Source organism: Zeus faber, assembly GCF_960531495.2.
Source record: "Zeus faber genome assembly, chromosome: 21".
In the NCBI taxonomy this organism is placed as follows: Eukaryota; Metazoa; Chordata; class Actinopteri; order Zeiformes; family Zeidae; genus Zeus; species Zeus faber.
In genome coordinates this window covers 14886082-14912286 of record NC_137208.1, presented here as the reverse complement: position 1 = coordinate 14912286, position 26205 = coordinate 14886082, and the positions used below count along the sequence as shown (strand labels likewise).

Below are 26205 nucleotides of genomic sequence, written 5' to 3'. Positions count from 1 at the left end.
CGAAAATATTGCATTTCCATTCACTGCATCACACTTTCAAGACCAACAATGACTGGTGAAGTGCATAGTTGGGACGGTATTTGTAGTAGACGATTATGATACGGTACCAAATCCAAAAAATGCGGTGCGGAAACACCTGCACACTCAGCTTGCGTCGTTTAAAAAAAAAAAAAAAAGTTAATAAAGTGCAGTTCTCTTTTCTCTCCGATTTTGAAACGCTAATGCCTCTATAAAGACGGCAATTTGCAGCTTTTAAAGCCGTGACAGGTGCCCCTTTTTGCTTTAAGGACTGTGCTTTTGTAGATGTCACCTTCGCGATCATGTCGCAGCTGCTACCACAGCGGTACGAAGGCCCCTGCTCGCCGAGCTCCATCTGCCCGGACGCTTTTTTAACAGAGTTCGCCATGAACAAAATATGGCGGATATCGTCAAGATGTTGCCTGCTGGACCCGCGTCAGACCGCAAAACAGAAGAAATGAATAAACCCATAAAGCGAACAGTCTGTCTGCTACACCGTTAAGTACAAGACGCATATGGCTGAAGGCTTCAATGCCGCCACCCCTTTCGGATAAAAACAAAACAAAATATAAAAAACCATGAAGGTACACGGTTTAAGACAAACCAGATAAACTCGGAATATTTAGACTTTCCACTATAAATAGGGTAGGAGTCTTGTGTTTTAAATAGCCAGTCTGATTTTGGAAGCAAAAGGCTTCAATTTGAACAATTGACGTGAACTCTTTTGTGATATCCCGAGAGTATATGTCAGAGAACCTATGGGTTCAGTGCCGCAGACTGTCTTATATATCCTTTTAAGTTCAATACCGGCAATTAAGTGGATTTTGAATTAATTTGTTCAAATAATATTTAACACATTAACAAATACATATTACACTTATCTGCTCTAATGAAGGCTGGCTTATGTAAGTGGCGGGGTGTTTGCTGGTACCAAGTTAACATAATACTTATCAAGACTTTGATACATTTTGCCAAAATATAAGACTGATTTGAGAACTAATCTTTTCTCCCTTAGCCAAAATTGTATTCCAGGAAAGTACTGTATATTTGGTACAGGGCAGAGGTAATTATCAGGTAGAAACAAAGTTATGAACCGTTACGAGAAAAGTTTTCTTGAGGTCAGACAGCAGGGTAAGCGATTAAGTACTGAAATAAATCCAACCATTCGTTCTTTAAGGTAAGTACAAGCAGATATTATTGGATTTCTTTTTATAGGTAATTACTGTATGAAGACAAGTAGAAACTGAATTGGGTTCGACTAGTTCTGGTAAGTGTCGCGGGTAAGTAGGACGTTAAGTATTAGGTTCAGTGGTCAGCTTAGAGTTTTTTATTTTTCCCTCCCTCCCTAAAAATGTTGACTCATGTTGATGCAGCAGAACTCCACTCATTTTGACAAACAGAAATATATGGATAAATCAGACAAGATGTTTATGTTGAAATTAAGATCTCATAAATACCAATTTAAGACTATGTAAGGACTTATAAGGTCTAATGTGTAATGTGAATTCAAGACATTTGAAGGACCTGCAGGACCTGAGCACACTGGAAGACTACACTGTATTACGACTAGCACACCCTATATTGATATAACAATTGACGTGATACAAATTATATATTTTTTTTTTGTTGAAGTGTGCCTGTCAATTTTGACTCAAGTCAGACATTTTCCCCTATTCGTCTTGATAGATGCCGGAGGCTCATTCCCATTAATGTACAGTAGAGCCATGGGAGACCTTGGTGGTGTGAAAGCAGCCATTAGGGGTGTAGAGAAAACGCAATGGCCCCTATACCTGAGGTTAATGTGTACTGCGCTGGCCTTTTGGAAAGACACCTAAAACATTTATTCAGGATATGGCTGGACAATTTATTCCATTAACAGATTTGAACGGCTCCATAGGCGTTGGCCCTGAAAATAAACAACCAGACCAGGCAGTCTGTCGCTTTTCTCTGATCGGGGATCAGTGATTCAAACGTGGTCTTTTGAGATAGTGATCTAAATGTGCTGAGGCAGGAAAATAAAATAAAATATGACGACACTGTACCGTAGGACACAAAGCGCGCAAACGGGAGAGTGAGGTAGAAAGCCCCTTGAGAGCGGATCAGCTCAATTGGGTGTGTGCGGGTGTGTTCGTAAGCGCGCGCATGTGCATACGTGCTTGGTTGGCTTGGGAGAATCACACTTTCAGCAACATGCCAGGATGCATCGTGTCTGCCAGCCAAACCCCCAACCCATCCCTCCTTTTCCTCACACACACTGAGGTCACTTGCACACAGCGCCGGCGCACCACTGCCACCACACACTGCATCATGGGTAATCTCCCAAGGGCCAGGGGTTGGCTGGATGGGTGACTTTGTTATGCATGCATGCGTGTATGTGTACAAAATGCGCGCGCACACACACACACACACACACACACACACACACACACACACACACACACACACACACACACACACACACACACACACACACACACACACACACACACACACACACACACACACACACACACACACTGCTTACGTCACCAAGATAAATAAATAAACAACCCAACAGGACCCGGTGACAGGGGCGATAGAGCAGGATAGCGGTTATTGTTAAAACCTAATAAATGATGAAACAGTTTCACAGTTGTACCCTAGGAACACGCTTGAAAGCATACGTGGTGACATTTTGAACACCGAAATAAATAAATGACTGACAGACAAAAAAACAGGAGCTGGATGTTCACAGACAGGGCTTCTGTTGGACCAATAGGAACATTCAGTTTGCTGTGGGATTTTTTTGGTGTGTTTTACGGGGCCTCACACTACTAAAAAGAGGAGTTTCGGTGATGACAATGCACTTATTCAGACGCCGCCCGTCAGATACTCACATTGCCGTAGTCGATGTAGAACACATGAACCTTTGTCGGTGACTCAACTTTCTCCACTCTGGCTCTGTACCTGCAGTCAAAAGATATGGAGAGGGAGGGTGAGAGAGGGAAGAAGAAGAGACAGACAGAGCAGAACAGAGGGATACAAAGAGATGAAAACAAAGGGGGGTTGCGGGGATGAGTAAATGATTCCGGGCTTATTTCCCTGGGGAGAGGGTGCAGGAGGATGTCTGCTGTGATCAGCAGAGAGTGAGCCAGAGACAAGGAGAGGGAGAGAGACAGGGAGGAGAGAGCGAGAGAGAGAGACGGGGAGAGAAAGAGCGAGAGAGAGAAAGAGAGCGGAAAAGAAGAGACAGGGAGAGCTAGAGACAGAATCTTGTGGAGGCATGCTGCAGTGGGAATCACAGAGGAACCTTCATGCAATAAAGGACAGTGCTAATTAAACTTTGTTAGCTGGCAGCAACCAACTTAGTATCAGTGCAATCACCAAAATAAAAGCGTGAAACAACATGGTTTGGCTGAGACATCTTTCCGTTTAAAAGCTGTCGATAGTTGGCCAAGTCTCTCGCAAAGGATAATGTGCTATTTTTCCAGTATCCATGATGCCGTGTGGCACCTTTCTATCTTAGATGCCTTTAACCCAAGTAAAAAAACAATGACAAAACAAAAGACATTGTTTGGTCCCTGATAGCAAGGGTTCTCAAACTTTTTTCCCCCAAGGACCTCTTTTATGGGAGAAAATAAACCGAGAACCCCCTCACGTATGTCCCCAAAAAATACGTTTATATCAGACCTATTTCTCAAACTACTACGTGTGGAAAAACTTTCAAGGGTAATGTATAAAAAATATTTGTAGTGCACCATTTAAAAGTACAGAATATAAAAGCAATCCATTCAATTCCATCAACATCAATCAAATTGAGACATTTTAGCGACACAGACTATCAAACACAAATCAAGAGAAATGTACTAGAGAGACAGGTCGGTTTGTTTGTCGAAAAGGGGGAAACTATATATGTGTGTTTTGCATAAAAATATATTTCTAAGGTTTTAAAGATGTACTCCTTCCAAGGAACCGAAAAAGTTAAATTTTTATTTTATTTTTTATTTTTTTACACTTTTCACCGACCCCCTGGCAGAGTGCCACGGACCCCTGGGAATCCTTGTTTTATAGACTAAGGCCTGGTAAAATAATCAAATAACCATTTTCCGCTTGATTTAAGTACCACCATTGGCAAAAATTAATTGAAATATTAAATGTCGGTATTACGCTGAATTTGTTCATTGAGAAAATTTTGAAATCCATGTCAGGTGTTACACTGAACAGTTGGTAGCAATTCTCTCCTATAGATACAGAATCATATCGTGAGCCGCCTCGTGAAATCGATATTGAATTGAGGAGAGAACCTTAAAATCTAATTGAGAGATCACATTCGGTGGGCATCTGGATACATTTGGGGCATGAGACAGTCAGACATTCGTCGATCGAGAAGTCTACTTTTGTCTCCTCCTCGCCCTTGTGGCCCCCGCTGGACCTCCAGAAAAACATACGAGAGGAGGGCACACCAACTGGCAGAGGACCAGGAGACGACAGCAGAAAGGCAATGTTCTGAGTAAATTAGGCCCACGTGGGCCACAGGAAGAGCAGGCACTGGGAAACGGGGGAGCATTAAAACGCTTTTAACGCGGAGAGGAGGACAAGGCTTGGAAGAAGAGAGACAGAGAGGGAAGAGGTAGGAAGGCAAGGCAAAGAAGGCCTGAATGGAAACGGTGCGAGAAAGAGCAAGGGAGAAACGCTGATGAGTGGCGAAGTTTCTTAGCCGTCTATTCAGTGCCACTCCTCAGCATTCGAGGTCTTGAAAGATGAAGGATTTCTAATTAGCCGGTTAATAAAACCAGCCCCTTTTTCCACAGAAAGAGAGAGAAAAAAAAAAAAAAAAAAAAAAAACCACGGAGAGGGAGGGAAATAAAGGAAACACTGACGGGGGAGGGGGGGGGGTGGGGGGCAGGGAACGGTACGAACAGAGGCGCAATTAGCATGTCGGATAATAAGGGGCCAGGGAGAAAAAGAAGACAAAAAACCTTTAGTATTGTCATTATTTTGAGGCTGAAAGTAATGAGACAGACAGCTGGTGGGAAAGCCAGGGAGAGAGCAAAGAAATATTGCTAAATGGCTCCCAACAGATGGGCTGTTTAAAACGCTTGCTGACACTGTTTTCATCGAAAAAAAACAACAAAAAAAAAACAATTGCTTTTATTCTTTGCCCCCTACAAACAAAGACATGACACGATGAGAGGACGGCAACCTGTGAAAAGGGGAACTTTCGATTTTTAATCAGCTAATTTGCTTTCAGGCACCTTTTTTTTTTTGGAGCGCAAATAAACCCACAGAGACATACACACAGACAGACACACACACACACTTCCATCTGTCTCCATCCCTGTCTGTAAAGCCACAATGGAGAGACAGGGTGAAAAAGTGTGTTCAGGGTGCTCATTCTAGAGGGCATCCTGGCTACGTTCACACTGCAGGTAAAAGAGGCCCAAATCCGATTTTTTTAAACTCATATCCGACTCGGATCTGTTCTTGTATTTTTTTTCTTCATAACATTGTGAACAGCACAAATCACATGGAATCTGATCTTTTCCAAATTGGATTTGGGCCACTTTCATAATTTGGGCCTAAATCGGACACAGGTCTGATTTTGTTTCGCAATGCGACCTCAGGCTGAGCAGTCAAATCGGAAGTCATGCAACTCTGACGTCAGTCTGGAGAACGCGTCGTCAGAGAACGCCTGCTCAGATGCTGTAAGATATCTGCCATGTCACAATAACAGACAGACTGAAGATCCAAATCTAATCTCAAGCAAGCGAGTGCTGTTTTGCTATCCGATATCTGTTCTAATGAGGCGCCGGTCTCAGACTAGGAGTTAAGGTTAAGGTGGTGTAAATTGATTCAATGTTATGGGCTAAAGCTTACCACTCTCCGTCGGCAAACTTGGCAATGCAGTAGTCCCCCCGGCGCGCAGCGTAGGAGCCCTCCACCGGTGGCTGGGAGGCGATCTCCGCCCGCATGGTCTCCATGAGGCTCTCCAGCTGGCCCCCTGAGGGACGGACGGAGAAGGAGCGGGAAAAAGCAAAGGTTTGTCCGAGTACCGATGGAAGGAAGCAGACGCTGGATAGCAGGTCACCTTTGACGTTCGGCAGGCGTGCTGGACGTGCAGTATGACCTGCACTCATTAAGGCAGCTCAAGAACTGTGCGATGGATTTCTCCTTGAAGGAGTCCGCTTTTGGATACGACTTGATACAAAAAGGCAAAACAGACAAAGGCAAAACACTTCTTGAGTGCACAATTCCAACTGAAGCTCGGGTTGGATTAGTTTGGTTTATTTGCACAAGATGAAAAGTAATAGAATAGCATAAACCCAAAACGACATTGCAAGAGAGGAGCGAAGCCCTTAGAGAGGAGACAATTTGAGAGGAGAGCATAATACAACACCTTGTGAATTTGGATTTACTGGTTAAAGCAATTTCTTATTACAGTACTAGTATGGTTCGGGAAGTTTTATTGATGACTATCAGGATCAAATCACTCATCACATTATCCATCACAAATTGGATTTGAACACAACAAAAATCTCTCACAATGGCCTTAAAATCAGGGCACCCAAGCCATCTTGTTGGAACACATTATTTATAGTTTGTGAAATTACAGTTATTTAAGAATGTTTGGCTTGTGATGGGACGATGGTAAGTGGCAATTGACATCTGTTACACCTGGAATATATCTGGTCTCAAGCCGTGTCACTCCCCATTACCCCTGAGACAATTTGTCACAAAATGATGGCTCGTTGCAGAGTTCGGGAAATATGTCCGGTTTCTCTAGCTACTGTATAAGCACAGTTACTGCCACGTCGATGCTGCCAACTAAAACCTGTTGGGGAAATAGGGCTTGAATAAAAAAAGATCCAGCTCCCCCAATGGGCCTTAATGGCCTGTAAGGCCATTATATCATGAACTGTTGAGTTGAATGCGGCTGTCGATATAGAGCCGGAGCTGGAGAAATGAGTGAGTCAGGACTCGGTGACTCACTGACTTCAATACAGTAAGTGACAGCATGATTTGCGCCCATCAGCTGCAATTGGGGAGCTGTGCGTGTGTAATTTGGTGTATGCTTCTCCAAATTTTTCCTTGTAAAGCTCTGCGGGCATGCACCAGGGCTCGAGGCAAACGGCGTCCAGTCGTCCCGGGGACGACAGAAAATGTCACGAACAGAGACCTTGCCCGTCACGAAAGGGATTTGTGTATGTATGTATAACTATTGGTTAGAAAATAACAATCTGAACCGAGGGCCGACTACGATGGAGCGCGTCTTCTCATGCTGTTACTATAGTAACCGTCTCTGGCTGGCAACTCAGTACGAGACCGACAAAAAATATGACCATTCTGATATGTTCTCGCGGTACCGGTCCATCCCCCAGTCACTAATAGTGGTGTAATGGAACCTAGTTGATCCGTATGGATCGCCCCCCACAGTTCCGCACACATGTGAACGGCAGATTTATTAAGGACACATCAGCACGCTACCAGGAGGAGCCGGGGATCGAACCAGCAATCTTCCGCTCGCTAGACGACCCACGATGCTGTGAATGAGCTGTGGATACAGCCAATGTCGCCGCCACGCCTCCGCCATATTAGAGCGGTCAAGATCCGCTAGTATACAATTTGTATTGAGAGATGGGCACTTCCCCGCAAAATCAACTGTAACATTACCTAATTCTGAACCAATTTTCATGAGATGTAGTTTGTTATAAACGTGAGATATTGAAAATGATACTGGTTAATTGTTGGAATTAAATTCAGTTACTGGCGGTGGATCTAATCATATTTTTTCATTCACTACCATGTTTAAAGGAAGAAGGAATCAAGAGTGCCTCATATTGCACTTTAATTTCACATTTGAGTATTGAATATTTTATATATTTAAAGATTTTATAGGACATTGGACATGGTGAATGTTGTTTTCAGACCATGGGCAAAAGTTCCTTGATTTAAGTGTTGAATGGAAATCAAAGTTATATTCGTCTCATTTTTAATTTTTTGGATGGAGCAAAATAAATAGAATTATTTATTTTCTCAACATTTGAATGGTGTTTTTATTATGCCGCTAACAATTAACAACCCTAGATGATAACAACAAAGTTAAGAAACAACACATTGATTTTGGGACGGTATACATTCACTTTGGGACGGTTAAAATAGTTTTTCAGGACAGTTCTGGGAAGGTGGTGAAAAAAAGGTAGTCTGCAGCCCTGATGTGCACATGGATGTGTACTTGTCTGGCCCTCTGAAGTGCACTGAGGCGCTTGGAGCAGCTAGTTTAGCAAAGTGGCCAATGTTAAATTACGTGGTGATTTGTTGACAGCCCATTTCCATTGATTTCCCCCTGGGAATGGGAATTGGTCGGCCGGGGACATGGTGGGTAATGGAACAGATCTCTCCCCCCTAAACAAACAGCCTGCCCTTCCTACAAGCGCTGACTACAGACAGAATAACCAAGTTCTCATACAGTATATTACACTTTACCTTAGGGCTGGGCGCCGTTACATTGTTTGCGATAACATCGTCACTATGAAGCCTACAAAATGCTATTTGTCGATATTGAGTATGACACAAGATGGGCAGGTATTATATATCTCACCACAATTAATGAAATTAATTATAATAAATGATTTCTGACTACATAATATGTAGTGAAAGGCGTCAATAACTTGGGTAAACACAGCCATGATGTGGTACAGTAGATTACATGTCAGCTTCATGTAGTATGGCTAAAAACCGACCATAAGTGATGCAACTCACCAACAAAAAAATAGGGTACAGTACCCACCCGAAGCGCTAAACAACTTGACTCACACTTAATTCCTCAACGCGGTTCAAATGGAGTTGCTGGATTTGGAGACAAGAGACACAAGAGGATGTTCGTGACGCAAGATGGCTGCAGCAAAGCTCTACATGGCGCATCTTTTAAAAAAGTAATTTGAGCTACATTAAATACATTTATTTAAATAATTCATAATTTTTATCTTAGAACAGTGTTACTTTATTATTATTGTTACTCTATTTTTTAACTTGATAAACATCTTGTATTTTCATTGATAAGACATGTAATTTAACTTGAACAAAGACTTTTAAACTCACATTTAAGGCCAGGACAGCAAATGTGCCTATTACATTTCAAAAAGCTGAAAATATCTGAGAGAACATCAGGGATGATAATCGTTAACGTCTGCTCTACCTAGCTACAGCAGATGAGGTCCAATGCTTAAAATTAGCACAGAGTGTGTGTGTGCGTGCTCGGCTGTCCGCCACTGTAAAGTGTATTGAGGTGTGACCCGTGCTTACAGAGCTGCTGTTGCAGCATGTGGCCTGGGGGCCGTATTCACCACATCAACCGCAACAACAAAAAAGGTGCAAGACTAATAGCACGCTTGCGTGTGTGTGTGTGTGTGTGTGTGTGTGTCAGCTCCTGCATGTGTGTGTTGGATTAGCAAGCTCTTCTTACTATGTGTGTTACAATCAAACAAACAGCCTTGAGGCTATAGGTGCCACGGTAAACTGTAACACCCCCCCCCCCCCAGTCAGAGTTGTTCGGTGCCCCTAATATTATTTCAGCCTGCATAAGAGCATGTGCTCGCTTGTGGATGGATGAAAGGGAGGAGGAAATTAAAAAAAAAAAGAAAAAGAAAAACAATTCAGTGTTTTTGCAGTTTATCTGTGCCGAAGCAGCCAGGCTGCCGCCAGCTACCGCTGGGTGAGATCCCTTCATTAGCATGGTGTCAAACTTGAGCAGAGAGAGGGAGAGAGAAAGAAAGAAAGAAAGAAAGAAAGAAAGAAAGCAAGGAAGAAAGCAAATGCATAACTGCAAACCCACAGGGGTACAAATGGATCAAGAGAGTGTTCCTGTGTGCGTGCGCCTGTGTGCGGGGAGGGTGGGTGGGCGCTGTGGGAAAGTAGGCCTCGTTAAAGAGCGCAAAGACAGGGCGGCGGGGAGCGCAACGTGATTGGCGGGTCGGCCAAGAGAAAGGGGCGGAGCAGAGTCGCTGCATCTCATTGGCCGCCGTTACACGGAGGACACGGATGAATCCGGAAAAGGAAGTGTGGAGCGCCCCACACACACACACACACACACACACACACACACACACACACACACACAGTTTGACACGCACACAAACATGCACAAAAAAGTGCATCTTTTGTGTTTTGTAGAAGCAGCATTTTTGGGAAAAGATGTCAGATGAATTGCTTCCTGAACTCCTCGCCTCATCAAAACACACAGACACACGCACACACACACACACACACGCACACACACACGCACACACACACACACAATGAGATTATGTTGCAGCCCTGTGTAACCCCAGTGGCATGGTGCAGACTTAGGAGAACGTAGGCGTCAGGCTGCTGCTGTCAGCACCAGCATTTCCCTTGATTTATTAATCTAATTATATATATATAAATAAAAGCTCTAGAGTGCCATCCTCCGCGCCTGCTTGGACTGGGGAATAAGCATGTCATCCTGTGCATGTGTGCGTGTATCGCCAGTAGCGCAGCGTAATCATCCCTCTTCGGATCTCTGGCTCTGCTTTGGGTCCATAGACGCTCTTATAAATAACAAATTAGTTTAAGAGGGAGGTGTGGGTTCAGTTCTGCCTCACACACACACACACACACACACACACACACACACACACACACACACACACACACACACACACACACACACACACACACACACACACACACACACACACACACACACACACACACACACTTAATGGATAGAGCGAGGTAATCAGAAAAAATTAAAAATACCTTTATTCATGTAAAATTGAACAGGGAGGGAGGAAATGCAGTGGGAAGACGGAGCGTTAACATGTTAATGTGGACTTTGACCTGTGTTACAGAAATAAGTCTCTTCCACTGCCACACATGACATCCTCTGAAAGCACGACTTGATACGAGTCTGAGGACGGTCTTCATGAAATACACACTTGGTTGCCAAAGCCAAAATAAGCTGTCGATTTACATTTTTCTGTTTTCTTCTGATACACAGACAAAGTTATTGATGCGTGTATTTCAATATCTCTTTCCGTTTCCCAATGCATGACACTCGTTTGGAGCCCCGCAGACGCAGTTTCACACTCTCCACTTCGGTAACTTTAAGGTGGAATCCATAAGATGTTCTATCTTTGGCCGACTTAACTACACATCCCAGAATTCCATGTTCCTGGTGTGAATATTCATCCATATGGACAGTTCACTGACCACAACTAAATGTATATATTATATCTAGCTGAAATCTAAAATATAGGATAAATAAATAAAATAATCATATGGATCAACACTTTAACTTGTCTGGGAACGGCTGTACATGACACTTTTTTGGGCTGCTTATGGCCGTCTCAACATTGACATTTCTCTGCATCAATTTCTGTGTTTTTTTTTCTGTCTTTTTAAGACAATGGATTTGGATTACACGGGATATTTTATTTTGTCTTCGCTGGAGTGCTTGTGTGTGCTTGGGAAAAGGTGGTGGTGCTACTGCGGTCTAGAGGCATCCATGAGCGTCCATGTGGAGACCTATTTCTGCCGTTTCAGGGATTCCATGGTGACCGGGGGGGGGGTTGCTATGGATCACAGATTTCACTGAGCGGATTTATGAGGTGCTGTGACCCTTAGATTTACTCTAATTACTTGTAGGTCAAGTTCAGCCACACGTTCACAGTAAATCTGCGTCCCTACAACAGCCACTTGCTCATATGAAAAAATAAAGCTGGGTCTTTCGGCTTTCTTTCTTTGGGTTAGAACTAGAGATATAGTGTATTACAGATCAACAACTTGAAGTAAGTAGCTCAATATCATCTATTAATACTCATTTTTGATGTCAATACAATTAGATTCAGTGTTGTGGGTGGGTTAAACTGTTGTTGTATAGGAGCGTCTACCCTCTTGAGCGTGAGGGAAAGCAGGAACCCGAGAACACACTTGCATGTATGTATATTTAATACAACACAGACAATTAATTCTATTATATAATTATGTAAGGCAGGATCGCGATTGTGGCACCGCAACTTGCGAGCGCCTTGTGTCGGTTACGCACGTATTGGTGTTTTTAGAGCTTATTGTGTGTAATCACCGGGTGTCATGACATTCACTGCATATATGTATGACCGTATGTATATATATATATGTGAAAAATAACCTCTTGATTTTTTGAATCTTGAATCTAGAGGGCACAACTGCTCAGGCAGGTATTCTGTCCTTTCCCATTGCTCCCCTACACATACCGACACCTTCTGCCCCTTCCTCATCTCAAGTAGCGCTTTGATTGAGTGGTCAACTCACAGCTCTTAACACCTACGCATTTCTTTCAAGTGTATTATATAATGTGCCAGTCCTTCATCGACCGGTAAGAAAAACCACCATGGTTGATGCAGAGTCCGGTGCACGCATTATAGGCTTGGGCCGGTTTACAATGAAATTGTCAATCGGCAATCGACTCCATCGATCGCGATTGACATTAATAACCGACGACTCTCCTATATATTTTTTAATCCGTCAGGAATAATCCGAGCATTGAAACGGTCTAAGCGCAGTTTACTGTGTTCTGAAACTGGAGCGGAGAGGGAGAGAGGCTCTCACCCTCTCCGCTCAGAGCTGTCAAGTAACCACTGGTGATCGGATCCCTCTTCCCCACTCTACAGGCCTCTGCAGAGACGTTAAAAGATAAAAATAAATAATAATAATAATAATAATAATAATAGTATAAAAAAGGCACATGGACCCCCAGCTCCGGTTCTAGGCATTTTGCCGCCCTGGGCAAACAGAGCAGCACAGCGCAGTGCAGATCACTGGTGCCCGCGATGGTGAGCATCCAGACGCCCGTGATCTGCCCTCCGTTGTGCGCACATCACGGTTGCGGCGAGGACACGTTCCTCATGAATATGCATATGTTGTCTAGACAATCTGCTACCTTGATGCCCATTCACAAAATAAAAGCGCCTGATAAATACGAAATGCCATGTGGCATCAATGGGCAAAGGGGCAGGTGCTCGTCCCCCTTTGCCCACCACCCCAGTACGTGCCTGCTGCTCAATATGGAAATCTTGTCATTATAATATAGCAATATATAATATCATCTCATAGAGAAAGATTTCAATCTATTTTATTTCCTTATTTTCTTACTTGTGCGGAAAATGAAAAACATAATCCTAACTCAGGAGAATTGGAGCAGAGTTTTATTATTTCTCCTCCAGACAGCGGTGACACCGTGGACGCGCGCCGGTTCCCGGCTCCTGTGACTGTGTTTTTATTTTAGATATACTTATTTTCGTTTGTTTCCTAGATGTATGAAACATTTATTTATGTATTTATTTTTATTTTATTTTTATTATTTTATTTTTTTAAACACAACTGAGTTAAGGGACTGACCCTGCGTCCCAACTCAATTTAGTAACAACTGGATGCTTTACTTTAATACTTGTAAATAATAAATCCTGCACTTCTGGAACGGGGAGACTGCATTTGCCACAATAAATTACGTTCTATACCCGTATAAAATAAAATTTTATATTGCCGATTGGTGTCGGTGCCCCTCAGCGATCAGCAATTGGAATTTTGCACAATTGCTCAAGCCTAGCACATTATCACTCTCCCATATGAGGAGTCATGTGTCTAATATGCTGTGCAGGCATCTTGATGCAGGGTGACCGGGACATGGACGTTGCCAATTTAGTAGGCACAAATTAGAAATCTCAAATATAAACTGTTTAGGCTTCTGCCTATTTTGCCATGAGAGGCAGAACCCGTGCGAGAGCCAAAAGCCGCCAAACCACTCGCCGAGTCTGATCCTGGCCAATCTGTCTCTTCATATTTCCATTCCTCTCTTCATCCCCTTCCTCATAATGTAATTTGTTTACGCACCATTATAGCTGCAGCTGTTTGCAAATCATATATAATTACATTACGAATGCCCAGTGCAGAGTTAGAGAGCAATTAGGCTCAAAAAGGAGAAAATGAGAGAGAATGACAGAGACAGAGACAGAATAAAAGGATAATTGTAAGAACTGATTATGATCATATTTGATTGTCGTGTGTTATAGTGCATGGTAGTGTCGTGTGCAAGCACAGACGAGCGCAAAAACAAAAACAAAAAAGAAAGGCCAATGAAAATACTGGATTATGTGCCAGTTTTCCATGCGTCCCAGGGCTATGCTTCATTGTATTACGCGGTTTACAAAAGCCATTAGATTAGACGAGGGTAAATAACCACGTTTCACTCTACTACAACGGCGACCAGGAAAAGGGGTGACATACAACGTTGGGAGGTATAGACAGAGTATGACAGAACATGAGGACAAGGTAAAAGCGGTTAAACGGATAAGTATTTGCATGCAATAGAATTGGGTAAAAACAAATACAAGTAGCCAGAGGACCAGGAGGCCAATTGCCATATCTGTTGAAAATTCTACATGTGCACGTATAATTCCGTGGAACGCATTCCATGTCTTGCCGAGCCTTTAATCTAGGAACTGGTGTGCGTTGTACAGTCTGGTCACGGAGAAGATGGAGCACAAGCTGCTTGTTTAAAACCAACCACTTCAGACCAGTTTGGTCTTTTGGGCCTGTCCAAAGACAAAAGAATATTGCAGTGTGACAGGGAAGATGAGATCGCTCTATGGAGAGCTGTCCCCCCCCCCACCACCTCCCCCTTTCTGGGTGACATTTGTCAGTGTGTGTCAGCATCTGCTGAGGGGAGATGCAGAGGGGGAGGGGCACCATAAACAAAAACACAAAAAACAAATGATCACCCAGCTTGATAAATGGTTCTCCCCACTGCCAGCCGAGTGATATGGATTATGTTCAGGGCAATGCACTCCAACCCTTCCCTTCCCCCCTGCAGTCTGTCTTCCGCTATGCCCTTTGTTTGATGCCTCTTCCACCAAATTACCGCTTCTGTAATTGGAAAAAAACATTTCCGGGGGAAAAAATAATCAAAAAAAAAAAATCCAAACAGAGACACCATCTGCGTCTCTCTCCATTTTGGATCCCTCTCTCACGTCTCCTCTCAACCTGTCGAGCCTCATCGAGTGCAGCTAATGCCCCGTTTTGATTGCATGGCTTCCAAATATACTCACAGTCCCACCTGGTGGCTAGTTTTAGGGAGGGAGCTGAATTTGGGGCTATTACCAAAGGAGCCCCAAATAGTGAGTGAGCTGCTGGTTCACTGCCGCGAAAAGTGTCATTCAGCTTCAGAAGTAACAGGCCCCTGAGCCAATTACAAAATAAAGCAGAATGTGGGCAAGTGAGCTCATTTTCTGCAGGAAAATCAGAAGCACTCCACCTTGGAAGACAGGTGAGCTGACCTTTGAGAAGCCGGCGAGGGATCAGTCAGGGAAGTCTCCGACCTCTAAATATTGCATCTGCTGCAGTGGGAGAGCATGGAGTATGAGAAACCAGAGTATCGGCAGTGTTGTGAGGCTGCGTGCAAACTTCCAGACCCAAGAAAACACCCTATAAAAAGGACCAAGAGCAGCTGGACATATACACGTATTGAGAGATCTCTGTACCCTGCAATCTTGAGTGAGACACATTGTACATTGGGGAGTGACAGGCTATCCCATATGGCTGAATTAATAAATTCACAAATGATTCCTGTTTTTTTTTGTCAAGCTCTGATGAACATCCAGGAGGCTGGTCCTCAGTCAGCTACTTCACCGCCAAGCCACCCGATTAGAAAACCCTCTCATTCAGATCAATACGGAACGCCAACACTCATGTCTTCTTATTGAAATCGATACGAGCAAAATCCAACCCATCACGCTATCAGGAGGACTCTGCCGCAATTGAGAATGCCATATGCCAGGGAACGAGCACTAAGACAGGACGTGCCGCCGATTGGGCTTCGCCTGAGGTAGTGTGACTGTGTGTGCATGTCTGTGGTAGTGCGTTTGGGTCAGATCATTTCTCAAAATGGGGTCCAGTGGAAGGAAATGACAAATTCAGGTGTTGGAAGCGAGAGCAGAATCGCCGATCCTGGCCAAGGGGATCGCGGTAAACCAGTCAAGTGTTCGGGGCCAACACTGTCTACTGTCAAGCCGGCACGGAGCAAATACCTTCCTGGAGTAATTGGCTCACACCACCGCACCAGGCGCCGACAGCACGTGTGATGCCCCCAGAAAGCTGGATGTGTACAGCCCAAATAACCCAGACATGAGATACTGATCCCTATCGATCGATAAAGTTATGCTCAAGGCATACAGCACTATATTTAGGAGCTTCCGGATCACGTCAGTCTGGTAAACTGATGAACACCTTGAACCGTGAGCGGTGCACATTCACTTCCTCCCTGTGCACCTGCAATGGCCTCTGTTTTTTTTTTTTGGTTTCCCAGGTCCAAGGTCGCACAAACCCATGCAGGTCTCCCACTGACACTAATTAAAAATAGCCTCCAGAGATATCGAGACGAGATCGGGATCGGGCGAGAAGGATTAAGAGCCCAAAGAAAAACGGACAATACGTCGGGTCGTTGGTGAGGGGACATTTGAATAGTGCAGCCTGTGCACGCATCGAGAAGACAGTAGAGATCCATAAGGGATGAATGCAAATGATTAAAACTCAAAACCCAACAATGAAAAAAGAAAAAGAAAAAAAAAACCCCGGAAAACGTGAGGTGGAGGGAGCACTAGAAAATGCCTCCAAGAAGGAAGATATATTACCAACTCTGCATTTCTACAACCGGGGTTTGAGGATCATTTAGAATGTATAACACAGCACAGAAGGACTGAGTGCATGTGTGTGTGTGTGTGTCTTTGTTCACAAGCAATCACGGTTAAAACGCAGGCTGTGCTATCCATGCTTTGACGACATGTATTTTTAACTCGCCTTTGAGGGCGGTGCTGAGATAAGTGGCCGTGTTTACAATGCTTATGTACAGTGGTTTGTTTACTTCTCTTTTGCTCCAATTGAGTGAACTCACACAGCTTTCTCCAGGCCGTGCTGGAGTTCCTTGTGGAAAATGGAAAGTGATGAGTCCAACTGAGAATATTTCATTCCATTCAGTCATCATTTCAAGGTGGGGGGGGGGGGATTGCGGGGGGGTGGGTTGCCTAATTTGCTGCATTAAAGGATAGGTTTGACATGTTTTCAATCCCGGTCTTATTGAAATGTCAGTTCCCGTGATTTAGAACTGTTCTGAAAACAATATTTTGCCGAATGCTTTGCTGTTGGAAAAAAACAAAAAACAAAAACACCTTACCATGCCACTGCAGCTTCTCATTATGCGCCAACGCAGTCCAACTGGGCAAAGTTAAACAACGTTAAATCTCCTTTTCAAAGACTCGCATTATCGTCCCGCATGTCTCAGCGTTTGATAAATGGCGGACCCAACCTTCACGTTACCCTGAGTGAAAACCTGCTTCCCTCCCACCATCATCCTCTTTTGGTAAGCTTCATGAGTGACGGCGCTTTTCCCAAGGGAGACGGCAAGTGTGTGTACGTGGGGGTGGCCAAGGAAGGGCCTGGGAAAACACGGTCTGCTCTGCCTTCAGAGGTGTACATTCACCGCGGTACCAGGCTTGCCAAGAAGTCTTCACTGACTGTGCTCCCTCCAGCTGGGGAAGTGAGAGCAGCGTGCGAAACGTACAAACGTCGGAGATTAGTCTCGACGCCCTGAACATTAGACTATTAAGAGCAACGGCGGGAGGAGAGAAAACGGCCAAACGCAATGATCAAACCCACGCCCTCACAGATCCGCTGCCGGGGGGGGCCTTCAACATCGCGCTGGGCTGGGGAACGCCGTTTGGCGAGAAATTTCCAGATCAGACTACGTTGTATAAGATCAGGACTGACGTCATATTATGTGTGTCAACACATATTTTTTGTTTGTTTTATCATTATATTTAGTTGTATTATAATACATTTGTTCAGAGGAATCAACACAAAACGGGATCTCCGCAGGCTGAACTAAGAGAGGACATCAATTGTGGCACAAATTGATTTCCAATGCATTAAAACCAATTTGCTGCTTATAGCCAACATTATGCTGTCATCAAATGCAATCGTAAGAGTATTTATGAAATGCAGCCTCTGCTTCCGAGCTCGTCTCTTGTACACAACATTCTGGTGCTTCGGAAATTGAGCGGGCAAGGGGATTGGGGGGTGTGTGTGTGTGTGTGTGTGTGTGTGTGTGTGTGGGGTGTAACATGTAATGATATTGCAAAGCACTCTGCTGGTATGACTTTACAGGGCCTAATGCTTTGATGTGCTCTTCAAGGGGATGGAGCGACTTAATGTAGCCTTACGAAAGCATCAGCGGGAACGAGAGCAAGCGAGCGTGGAGGGGGAAGAGAGACCGAGGAAGAAAAAACGAGGAAGGGAGGGGGGAAGAGAGAGGCCGGGGGGGGGGGGGGGCTGTCAGGTTTTACTTCCCAAATTAATAAAACAATCAGCTTTTTTTATGACAAATCCCACCCTCCCCCCTCCTTTTTTTTTTATTTTATTTTTTTTTAAACAAGCGCCTATAAGTCTGAGTGGAAAACCTTAGGCAAATTAAAACCTTTAAAAAAAAGCCCTAACACTGCTGCATCATCCGAAATTCAGCCTTTGGTAGAGAAGACTAAATAACTTGCAGCTCTCCCATCAAAATGCACAGACCAGCAATATTGCATTTGGGGGAAAAAAAAGTGCAGTTTGCATACAATTTCTTTAAATGCATCATTTATGTTACTCCTGAGAGGGAGCAGAGGCTCCGCCCCTCACTGGTTCCTCAGGTCGCTGAGAGATGTTTTGCAAGAATTTATCCGATAAATGCTTAACAAAAAACAAACAAAAAAAACAAACAGCACATTGTATGAGATAATATCTCTTCTCATTATTCCTGATAAGTTTTAGTGTGCTGGGCTCTAAGATGTGCATGCTGAAGTACTTAAGATATGCATACATAAGAAAATACCCACAAATAAATTAAATCCAGAGTTCCTTTGGATTATTTTGGAATGTGAGCATTCTCATTGGTAGTGTATGTTCCATCCACTGCAAATTCTCTATAGATCCATAGTACACGTGTGTCGCCATGCTTTGTCAGAGATAAGAACAGCCATAACCAACACGAGTCCATTATTGGTCTCAAGATTTGAATCTACAGCTTGTTACACCTGGGGCTCTCCTGAAATGAGCAAGACAGGGTGCGAGTGCATGGGGAGAGAGAGAGAGAGAGAGAGAGAGAGAGAGAGAGAGAGAGACCCGGAGTTCAGTGGAAGGGAACCAGTCCACCCGCATCACAGCGGTGGCTTTGAGAAAAGAGGGGGTGGGGCCAAACGCTCTCCCTGCTCAAAATGTGATGGAAATGACGCGCCGGCACCGACGTCCCGCCTCGCATTGGCCCTATGCGGGGGCAGATTAATTAATTGCGGTATTAAGGCCAATTAAGAAGCAGGCAAAGTCGATTTCAAAGCCTCTGCCGACGTCGAGCGTGAGGGAGAACTCAAACCCCCGTCTGACCTTCAGACGACCACCTCTAAATGAGAACAATCAGACCGATAGGCCAACCGCATGTTCATTTCATCGTGTGGAGTTACGTGATTTATTAGCAATGTGGTAAACATACTGTTGAAGTGTGTGTGTTTGTATTGTGCATGTGTGTGTGTTCCCCAACCTGCCATTTAGTCCTTGACGAAAAAACAAAAAAACAAAAAAAAACTTTTACTTTTAGACTTTCAGAAACTTTAAGAAATGGTTACTTAGTCGGCAACCATGCGTCAGCTGTTGGTCAAAATGACTGCAGAATTTTAATTATTTACCTACATAATTATACTACACTAAACCATGCTAATTTTTTTGGGGGAGTAGTTGATGGGGCAACCAGAGCACCACAGTTACTGTCAGGCAGTGCTCTTCTCAACCGAGTACACTGTGACACTCATGTAAGTACTCTGAACTACTACACCTCGTCCAATGGCTAGTGAGAGCAGAACAAAAACGTTTATTTTAGTTGTAAGGGGCAACCGGCCACACACACACGTATGTCTCTCTCTCTCTCAGAGAAGTAAGCCCATTAGGGAATACTGCCTTGAGCACGGGCTGTTAACCCAAGTAATATGTGTACATAGCTCGCACACACACGCACGCTGGCTGGCAGGCACACACACACACACACACACACACACACACACACACACACACACACACACACACACACACACACACACACACACACACACACACACACACACACACACACACACACACACACACACACACGAGAGGGCGGCAGCCAGGCAAGGACACCAGGGATTGTTAGCTTTCCCATCTCCCAAACTCAAAAACTTTTCCCTCCTCCCCCCGCCCCCATGTCGGCAGTGACAGGAAAGGGACGGTGTGATTTATTTCCGTCATTCGCCGGGAAAAACAAGCGGAACATTATTTTATTTTCCTTTCCTTTTAAGGAGGGGATGGCGCAGAGAGGGATGCCTGCTCAGAAGAGATAATTGTCATTCACAAAGCCAGCCTGGCGTGGGTAGAAGAACAGAGGGAAGGTAGAAAGGAAGAAATGAAAGAAGCGAAAGGTGAAAGCACCATGGCTGGGTACCTTCACACTGTGCTGTCGTTAAAAGCTGCTATTCCATGTGGGGTTGCTTCATAGCGTGATGCAATGAAGTCATTTCAGCGGCAAACAATATATATATTTATATATAAAGAAACCTCGCTGGTAGAAACATCTACATTTTTTTCCCTTTTCAAAAACCTTGAAACGAGCAAAGATAACACTATTTTATATGATTGAGTCTGTTTCGAGTGATAGCTCGCGATACAGTAGCAGTTGAAAAGCTGCAAGGATTACTCCATTTACTTATTTTACTACTATTACCTGCTCTGTGGTAAAAGCAGTACACTTGCATGTACCAACCTTCAAATTATTATCTTCAATATATTCGGCATCAGAGTAATTTGAGAGGATTTTCCAAGCGTTATTAACATCCAATTATAATGCACAGACAGACAAGAGAGAGACACACACACACACACACACACACTACCTGTCTCTACATCCTGGGCGTAGAAGTGCAGGCTGTCTGTGATCTCGGTGACGTAGACAGCTCTGTAGTTGGCCACGCGCTCCTTCTCTTCAGTCACGTTCACCACTTCTTCCACCGGCTTCTCCTCGTAGTTGGCCCAGACCTATTGTGAACACACACACACACACACAAGGTTACGAGACGTTGAAAACGGAAAAACCGGCATCGGAACACACTTCGTCCATCTCGTCGTTCTAAACGTTTTTGTTTTAAACCGTGACATCATTCGAGTGGCGAGGCACCGGGACTCTGCACCGGGACTTCAAACACACGTCAGCTTCTCAAACCGCTGCAACGCACGCTGCTGCGATTATCCACACTTTGCAAACGTCTCAAAGACGGCGCCCTCGACACGCTAAACCGCGAGCAGGCATCTCCGTCCCCCCAGGAAGACCCGGGGGCCGCGTGTTCGTTTGCATTTGCGAGCACGTAAGTGGAAGCAGGCCGCACGTTCTTTACGCTGCGTCAAGGTCGGGAGGCTCATCAGCAGCGAGTGCTTTGCCTTTGGCCACATATCAAGCTGCACGCATGCAGATGGAATGCAAATCGCTATCCTGACGTGCGCATACATTTCCGTGTGTGCTTATGTTTATGCTTGGCTGTAGCGTCAACGACAACCAGTGTACATCCATGCGAGTGCATGCAAAAAATGTAAACACATCCGACGAACTCCCAGAAGACTGGGGCTGGGATGGAGGACGACAGGAAGAGAGAGGACGGCCAGTTCACACGGCCATGGTGAGTTTGGGTGGCGATTCCACGCCGCTCCCGCTTGGCTGCTTTTAGCCCCGCACGCGGTCTGTTACCTTTCATTTCCGCCGGCGTTGGTTGGGACGGGCTCGCTTTGAAATTAGGATATTGATGAAGAGATAGACGGGAGAGAGAGCGAGAGAGACACGCAGAGAGACCGTCTCATTAAAGTACAATGGCATCAGCCAATTAGGTTGCAGCTAATTATTTAACTGCATGGTATCATGGAGCTAATTAGATTAGCAAGTTTTAGTGTTGCCTTTTTCCCCCCTTCTCCCTCTTCTGCACAGCAGCACTACCGAGGGGACCAATCTAATTACACCCATGTCTTTTTTAAATATAGCTCCTTGGCATGCTAACATAAAGCAATTACCTCATTGAGGTGTGCGGTGACTAGACATTTACAGGGTTGATTTGACTGCGGGAGAACTTTTGAGTGGGCAGGAAACTGCTATTATTGTCAAGTTGAATGAAGGAGGAAAAAAAAAAAAAAAAAAAAAAAAAGTATTTGACACCGAACGAGTTACACGTGCACTGTGCCTTGCTGCCCTGGCCAACTAAAGACAGGGTCACACCACACAATTAAATTCAATTATTCATCCCGCAAACGCATAAATAAAGAAGGGGTGTTGGAGGGGGGAAAAAAAGGAAGGAAGGAAGGAAGCGGGGCAGAATTCACAGGATTGGGGGCATCTAAGGTTAATGAGGACCGAAAACGCAGCTATGCTTTGCAAACCTCCAGAACAGGATTTCTTCAGCAGCATTAGGCTAGCATGTGTGTGTGTGAATGCAGGCTAACGACACACACACACACAAACCAACACCCCCCCGCGGTGATAACGTTACCCGCAATACACAATGCGGTTAAAGGGACACGGCCGGGCTTCTAATCAAACCTGCAGGACCGATCGGGGCTGACACAGATTAGCGTGTCATCATTCATTACCGCGGCGACCATCACTACGCCTTGTCGGGTTGGGGGTGGGTGGGTTTGGCGCCGTGGACGCCGGGGCGCAGCAGTCACGCAGTCTGACCTCTGACTCCGCGCTGAGTGGGCAAGGCGGCCGCGGCCGCGCGCGCCGGCCACCATGCGCAGAGGTTACAGGCACAAGCACAACCACCGGGTAAGTTGTGGCGGAAGCGGAGCTGACACGAGTGCTCTTAGACATAATGCGCCCCCTCTGTCGCACGCGCGCGCGCGCGCGCGCACACACACACACACACACACACACACACACACACACACACACACACACACACACACACACACACACACACACACACACACACACACACACACACACACACACACACACACACACACACACACACACACACACACAGTGTGCCCAGGGCAGACGACCTTCCGTGAGCAGCCAACCATCCTTGTTTGTTCCACATGAGCGCAGGTATGTGACTCTTGTTCCTGTACCGCTACTACAGTCAGCCACTCGTGCTACAGGGAGCGGGGGGGGGGGGGAAGAGAGAGAGAGAGAGAGCGCAAGAGAGCAGCGGTAATGAAATAGTGGGCTGAGGAGGGTTGAAGGTAAAAGTTGAGAAGAGCAAACGTGGAAGAGCGAGTAAAGGGAGATGGTGCGAAAGAGAGAAAAGTCATGTGGGTGGTGTAAGACGGGGAGGCATGGTGACAGGGCGGTAAAGAAAAGCAGCGAAGGAAAGAGGCAGAGCGGCAGGTCATTAAGCAGGGGGCTGAGAGGGTTGAGAGGACAACAGGTACTCTCAGCACTCGCTGAGCGAAGTGGCAGGAAAGGTGAAGATGACCTTCACCACCCCTCAATGACACACACACACACACCCCCCCCCCCCCCAGCCCACCCAAGTGGAACGGCTGCTTTGGCGGTGTGCTCCATGAAAAACACCACACAGCGACAGGCGCTCTAAGGAGATTTCAACCCCCCACCCCCGGCCTTGGGACAGCATTAAATTTCAGCGTCTTCATCTCCTGGTTCAAACTGGAGTTAGTTCATGACCAGTAAGTGCAAACTGCCTCCTTGATACTGGGAACGAATCCTGAATCTTGACAGATAAATATCAGAATAAAAAGATAGGAGTTTTCTCACGCTTATATTTATTTTCCCTTTCGAAAGTGATTAGGGTGTAAAAAAAAACAAGAAAAAAATAATAAATAATAAATCCTCGAAAGCAATACTCTGCTCCTTTACTCCTTCACTAACCAGCTGGGTTTCTTGCAGTTAGCAGCCTCCTGAGAATAGTTGCAAAAGTGTTGCAGAGGAGGGAGAACATAACCATTCCGAGCAAAAACAGCCGATTTGGCCGTCCAGCCATCTGTACAGATCCCATATTATACAAAAACTCGCTTTTTCAGTGCTTGTGCACATTGTGCACGGTGCAAAATACGTGCCCTAATGTGCCCAGTGTTACAGGTCATGCTACTTTCATGCCGTTGAACATAATCGTCATAAACGCAAGGTTGAACTTTTATAGAATTGTCTTATTCTAATTCATAATGGCAAATCAATGTCTACGTTAACTGTCAGATCGCATGGCATCGCTCCGTATTAAAATGTATCGTCTCTGAATCACATGGTAGCCCATGTATCTGGATACGTATCGGATCGTCTTATTAGGGAGAGATGCACGCCCCTAGCTTGTATACAAACACAAACTGTGGCGGAAGAGAACATATTAGAGAACATATATAACAATCATCCATTTTAAATAATAATTACAACTGACAGCGTGTCAATTCCAAAAGTTTTCGCTTGCTCAACTGAAATAGAATTCTAACCTATAACTTTATTTTATAAACAAAGGCGGACGGGTACGGACACACAGACGACCTGCGGAGTAACAACACGCGGTCTCCACTAACTTGATGCCCCATACATAGCACACATATGAAGATGGAAAACAGACTGAGCTTCGTGGTATTCCAGCTCTCGCGAGAACGTGCCTCTCCGCGAGAGGCGACTAACCTGGACGGCCACGACCCCGCCCCATCTCAAATCCTTGCCAAATCGACCTTGAGAGTCACCAAATGTGGCCCCCAGCTTTAAAGAGGAAAACATTCAAGCAGAATTGATCGGCAGGTTGTAGGGAGCTTATCCAGCCTGCCAGGGCAGAAAGTTCCTCTACTCTGATAGAAACACATGTATTGCTGAACAAATTAGCCAAACTTATGCAACTCTGCAGATGTCTGAAACTAGCTGAAGCAGAAACACCCCCCATTGTCTTTGACATGGGATGAAGCATGCTTCCATTGTTAATTCATTATCCAGCCGCATGTGTAGAAATCAGTAGGAGTGTGCTATTCATAAGGCTTCATTTTGTGATTTAATTTGGCTCCTATTATATTTCTGATTATGTCCTTTTGTGGGGAATAGTTTCGTAATTGAATAGATAGGGTCATTTAACTCCCGTCTTTCTCCAGATAAATTCAACACAGTTTATATTCAGCCCTTGTCCTGGGAAGCCCAGAAAGTCTTGACATTGAACAGAGAAAGGCTGGTTTGTACAGTAAAGGACCAAACTTAGGGACACACCGCAAAAGATTAGCTTATCGGAAACTTTTTTTTTGTATATTTAAATGACAAATGAGTAGAGTTTCCGATATAGAGTATAACAGAGGTGAAAGTGAATTTCATCCATATGAAAATGATTCATAACACGACAATCGGCAGCCAAATTGTAAAAACGGCAAAGAAAAGGCCCCGAAAGGCAACTTGAGTGGCAAAGAGGAAAAGGTCTGATTGAAAATCTGTGTCCGTATTAATCTGAGTCTCGTATTAAGAGGCGACTGGGTGGGAAAGGCAGCGGGGAGGGAGACCCTGGATTCCCCGTAGCTCAATGATGCAGTCTGTATTGACGAAGATATTAAAGGAGGGGAATGATCAACAAGACGGAGGATTGCTCCACCTTGGGTCGCGCTGCTCGGCAATGCAGACTGTGACTCCATCCGTCTGTCATGTGTGAGCCAGACTGACCAACCCCTTACCTACTGCTTGAGGCACACAGGAAACTAAGACCACTGCTCAATAAGTACGATAAAAATATACTTAAAGTCAAGTACAAAATATTCAATACCATAACACATTAAAAAAAAAAAAGGACATTTTGAAAATATTGCTAATAGCATGAAAATCCTACACACCAGTTTGAAAACTGCAAATGAAAGACGAAAATCAATAGGTCCTTAGAGGCTGCAACAGTGTGAGCGGCCTTGAAATCCTCTATTAATGTATTCTGGCTTTTTTACACAGACGCAATCAATTTACACCCGCCTCCCCCTACCCTGAGGGCAATTAATTAAGCCTTTTAATCCAGGCAAATCAAAGAATAGAACAGAATAGTGAATATTTTTCCAATGCCGCTTTAGTTTTATGGCACCAGAAGCTCCCTAGTTACTCCCCCCTTTTAGGACCAATAACCAGCAACAGAT

At 44.8% G+C, this 26205-nt stretch overlaps 1 protein-coding gene across 1 annotated transcript in view; it reads right to left on the bottom strand.

Moving 5' to 3' along the window:
* Positions 1–26205, bottom strand: part of snd1 (staphylococcal nuclease and tudor domain containing 1) — a 209764-nt gene that overhangs the window by 18281 nt on the left and 165278 nt on the right. The window contains exons 18-20 of the mRNA XM_080021993.1: positions 21000–21141; positions 5875–5998; positions 2895–2964 (exon numbers count right to left, since the gene is read on the bottom strand). Of these exons, the coding sequence (XP_079878119.1) occupies positions 2895–2964; positions 5875–5998; positions 21000–21141 (336 nt within the window). The remainder of the gene's footprint in view (positions 1–2894; positions 2965–5874; positions 5999–20999; positions 21142–26205) is intronic.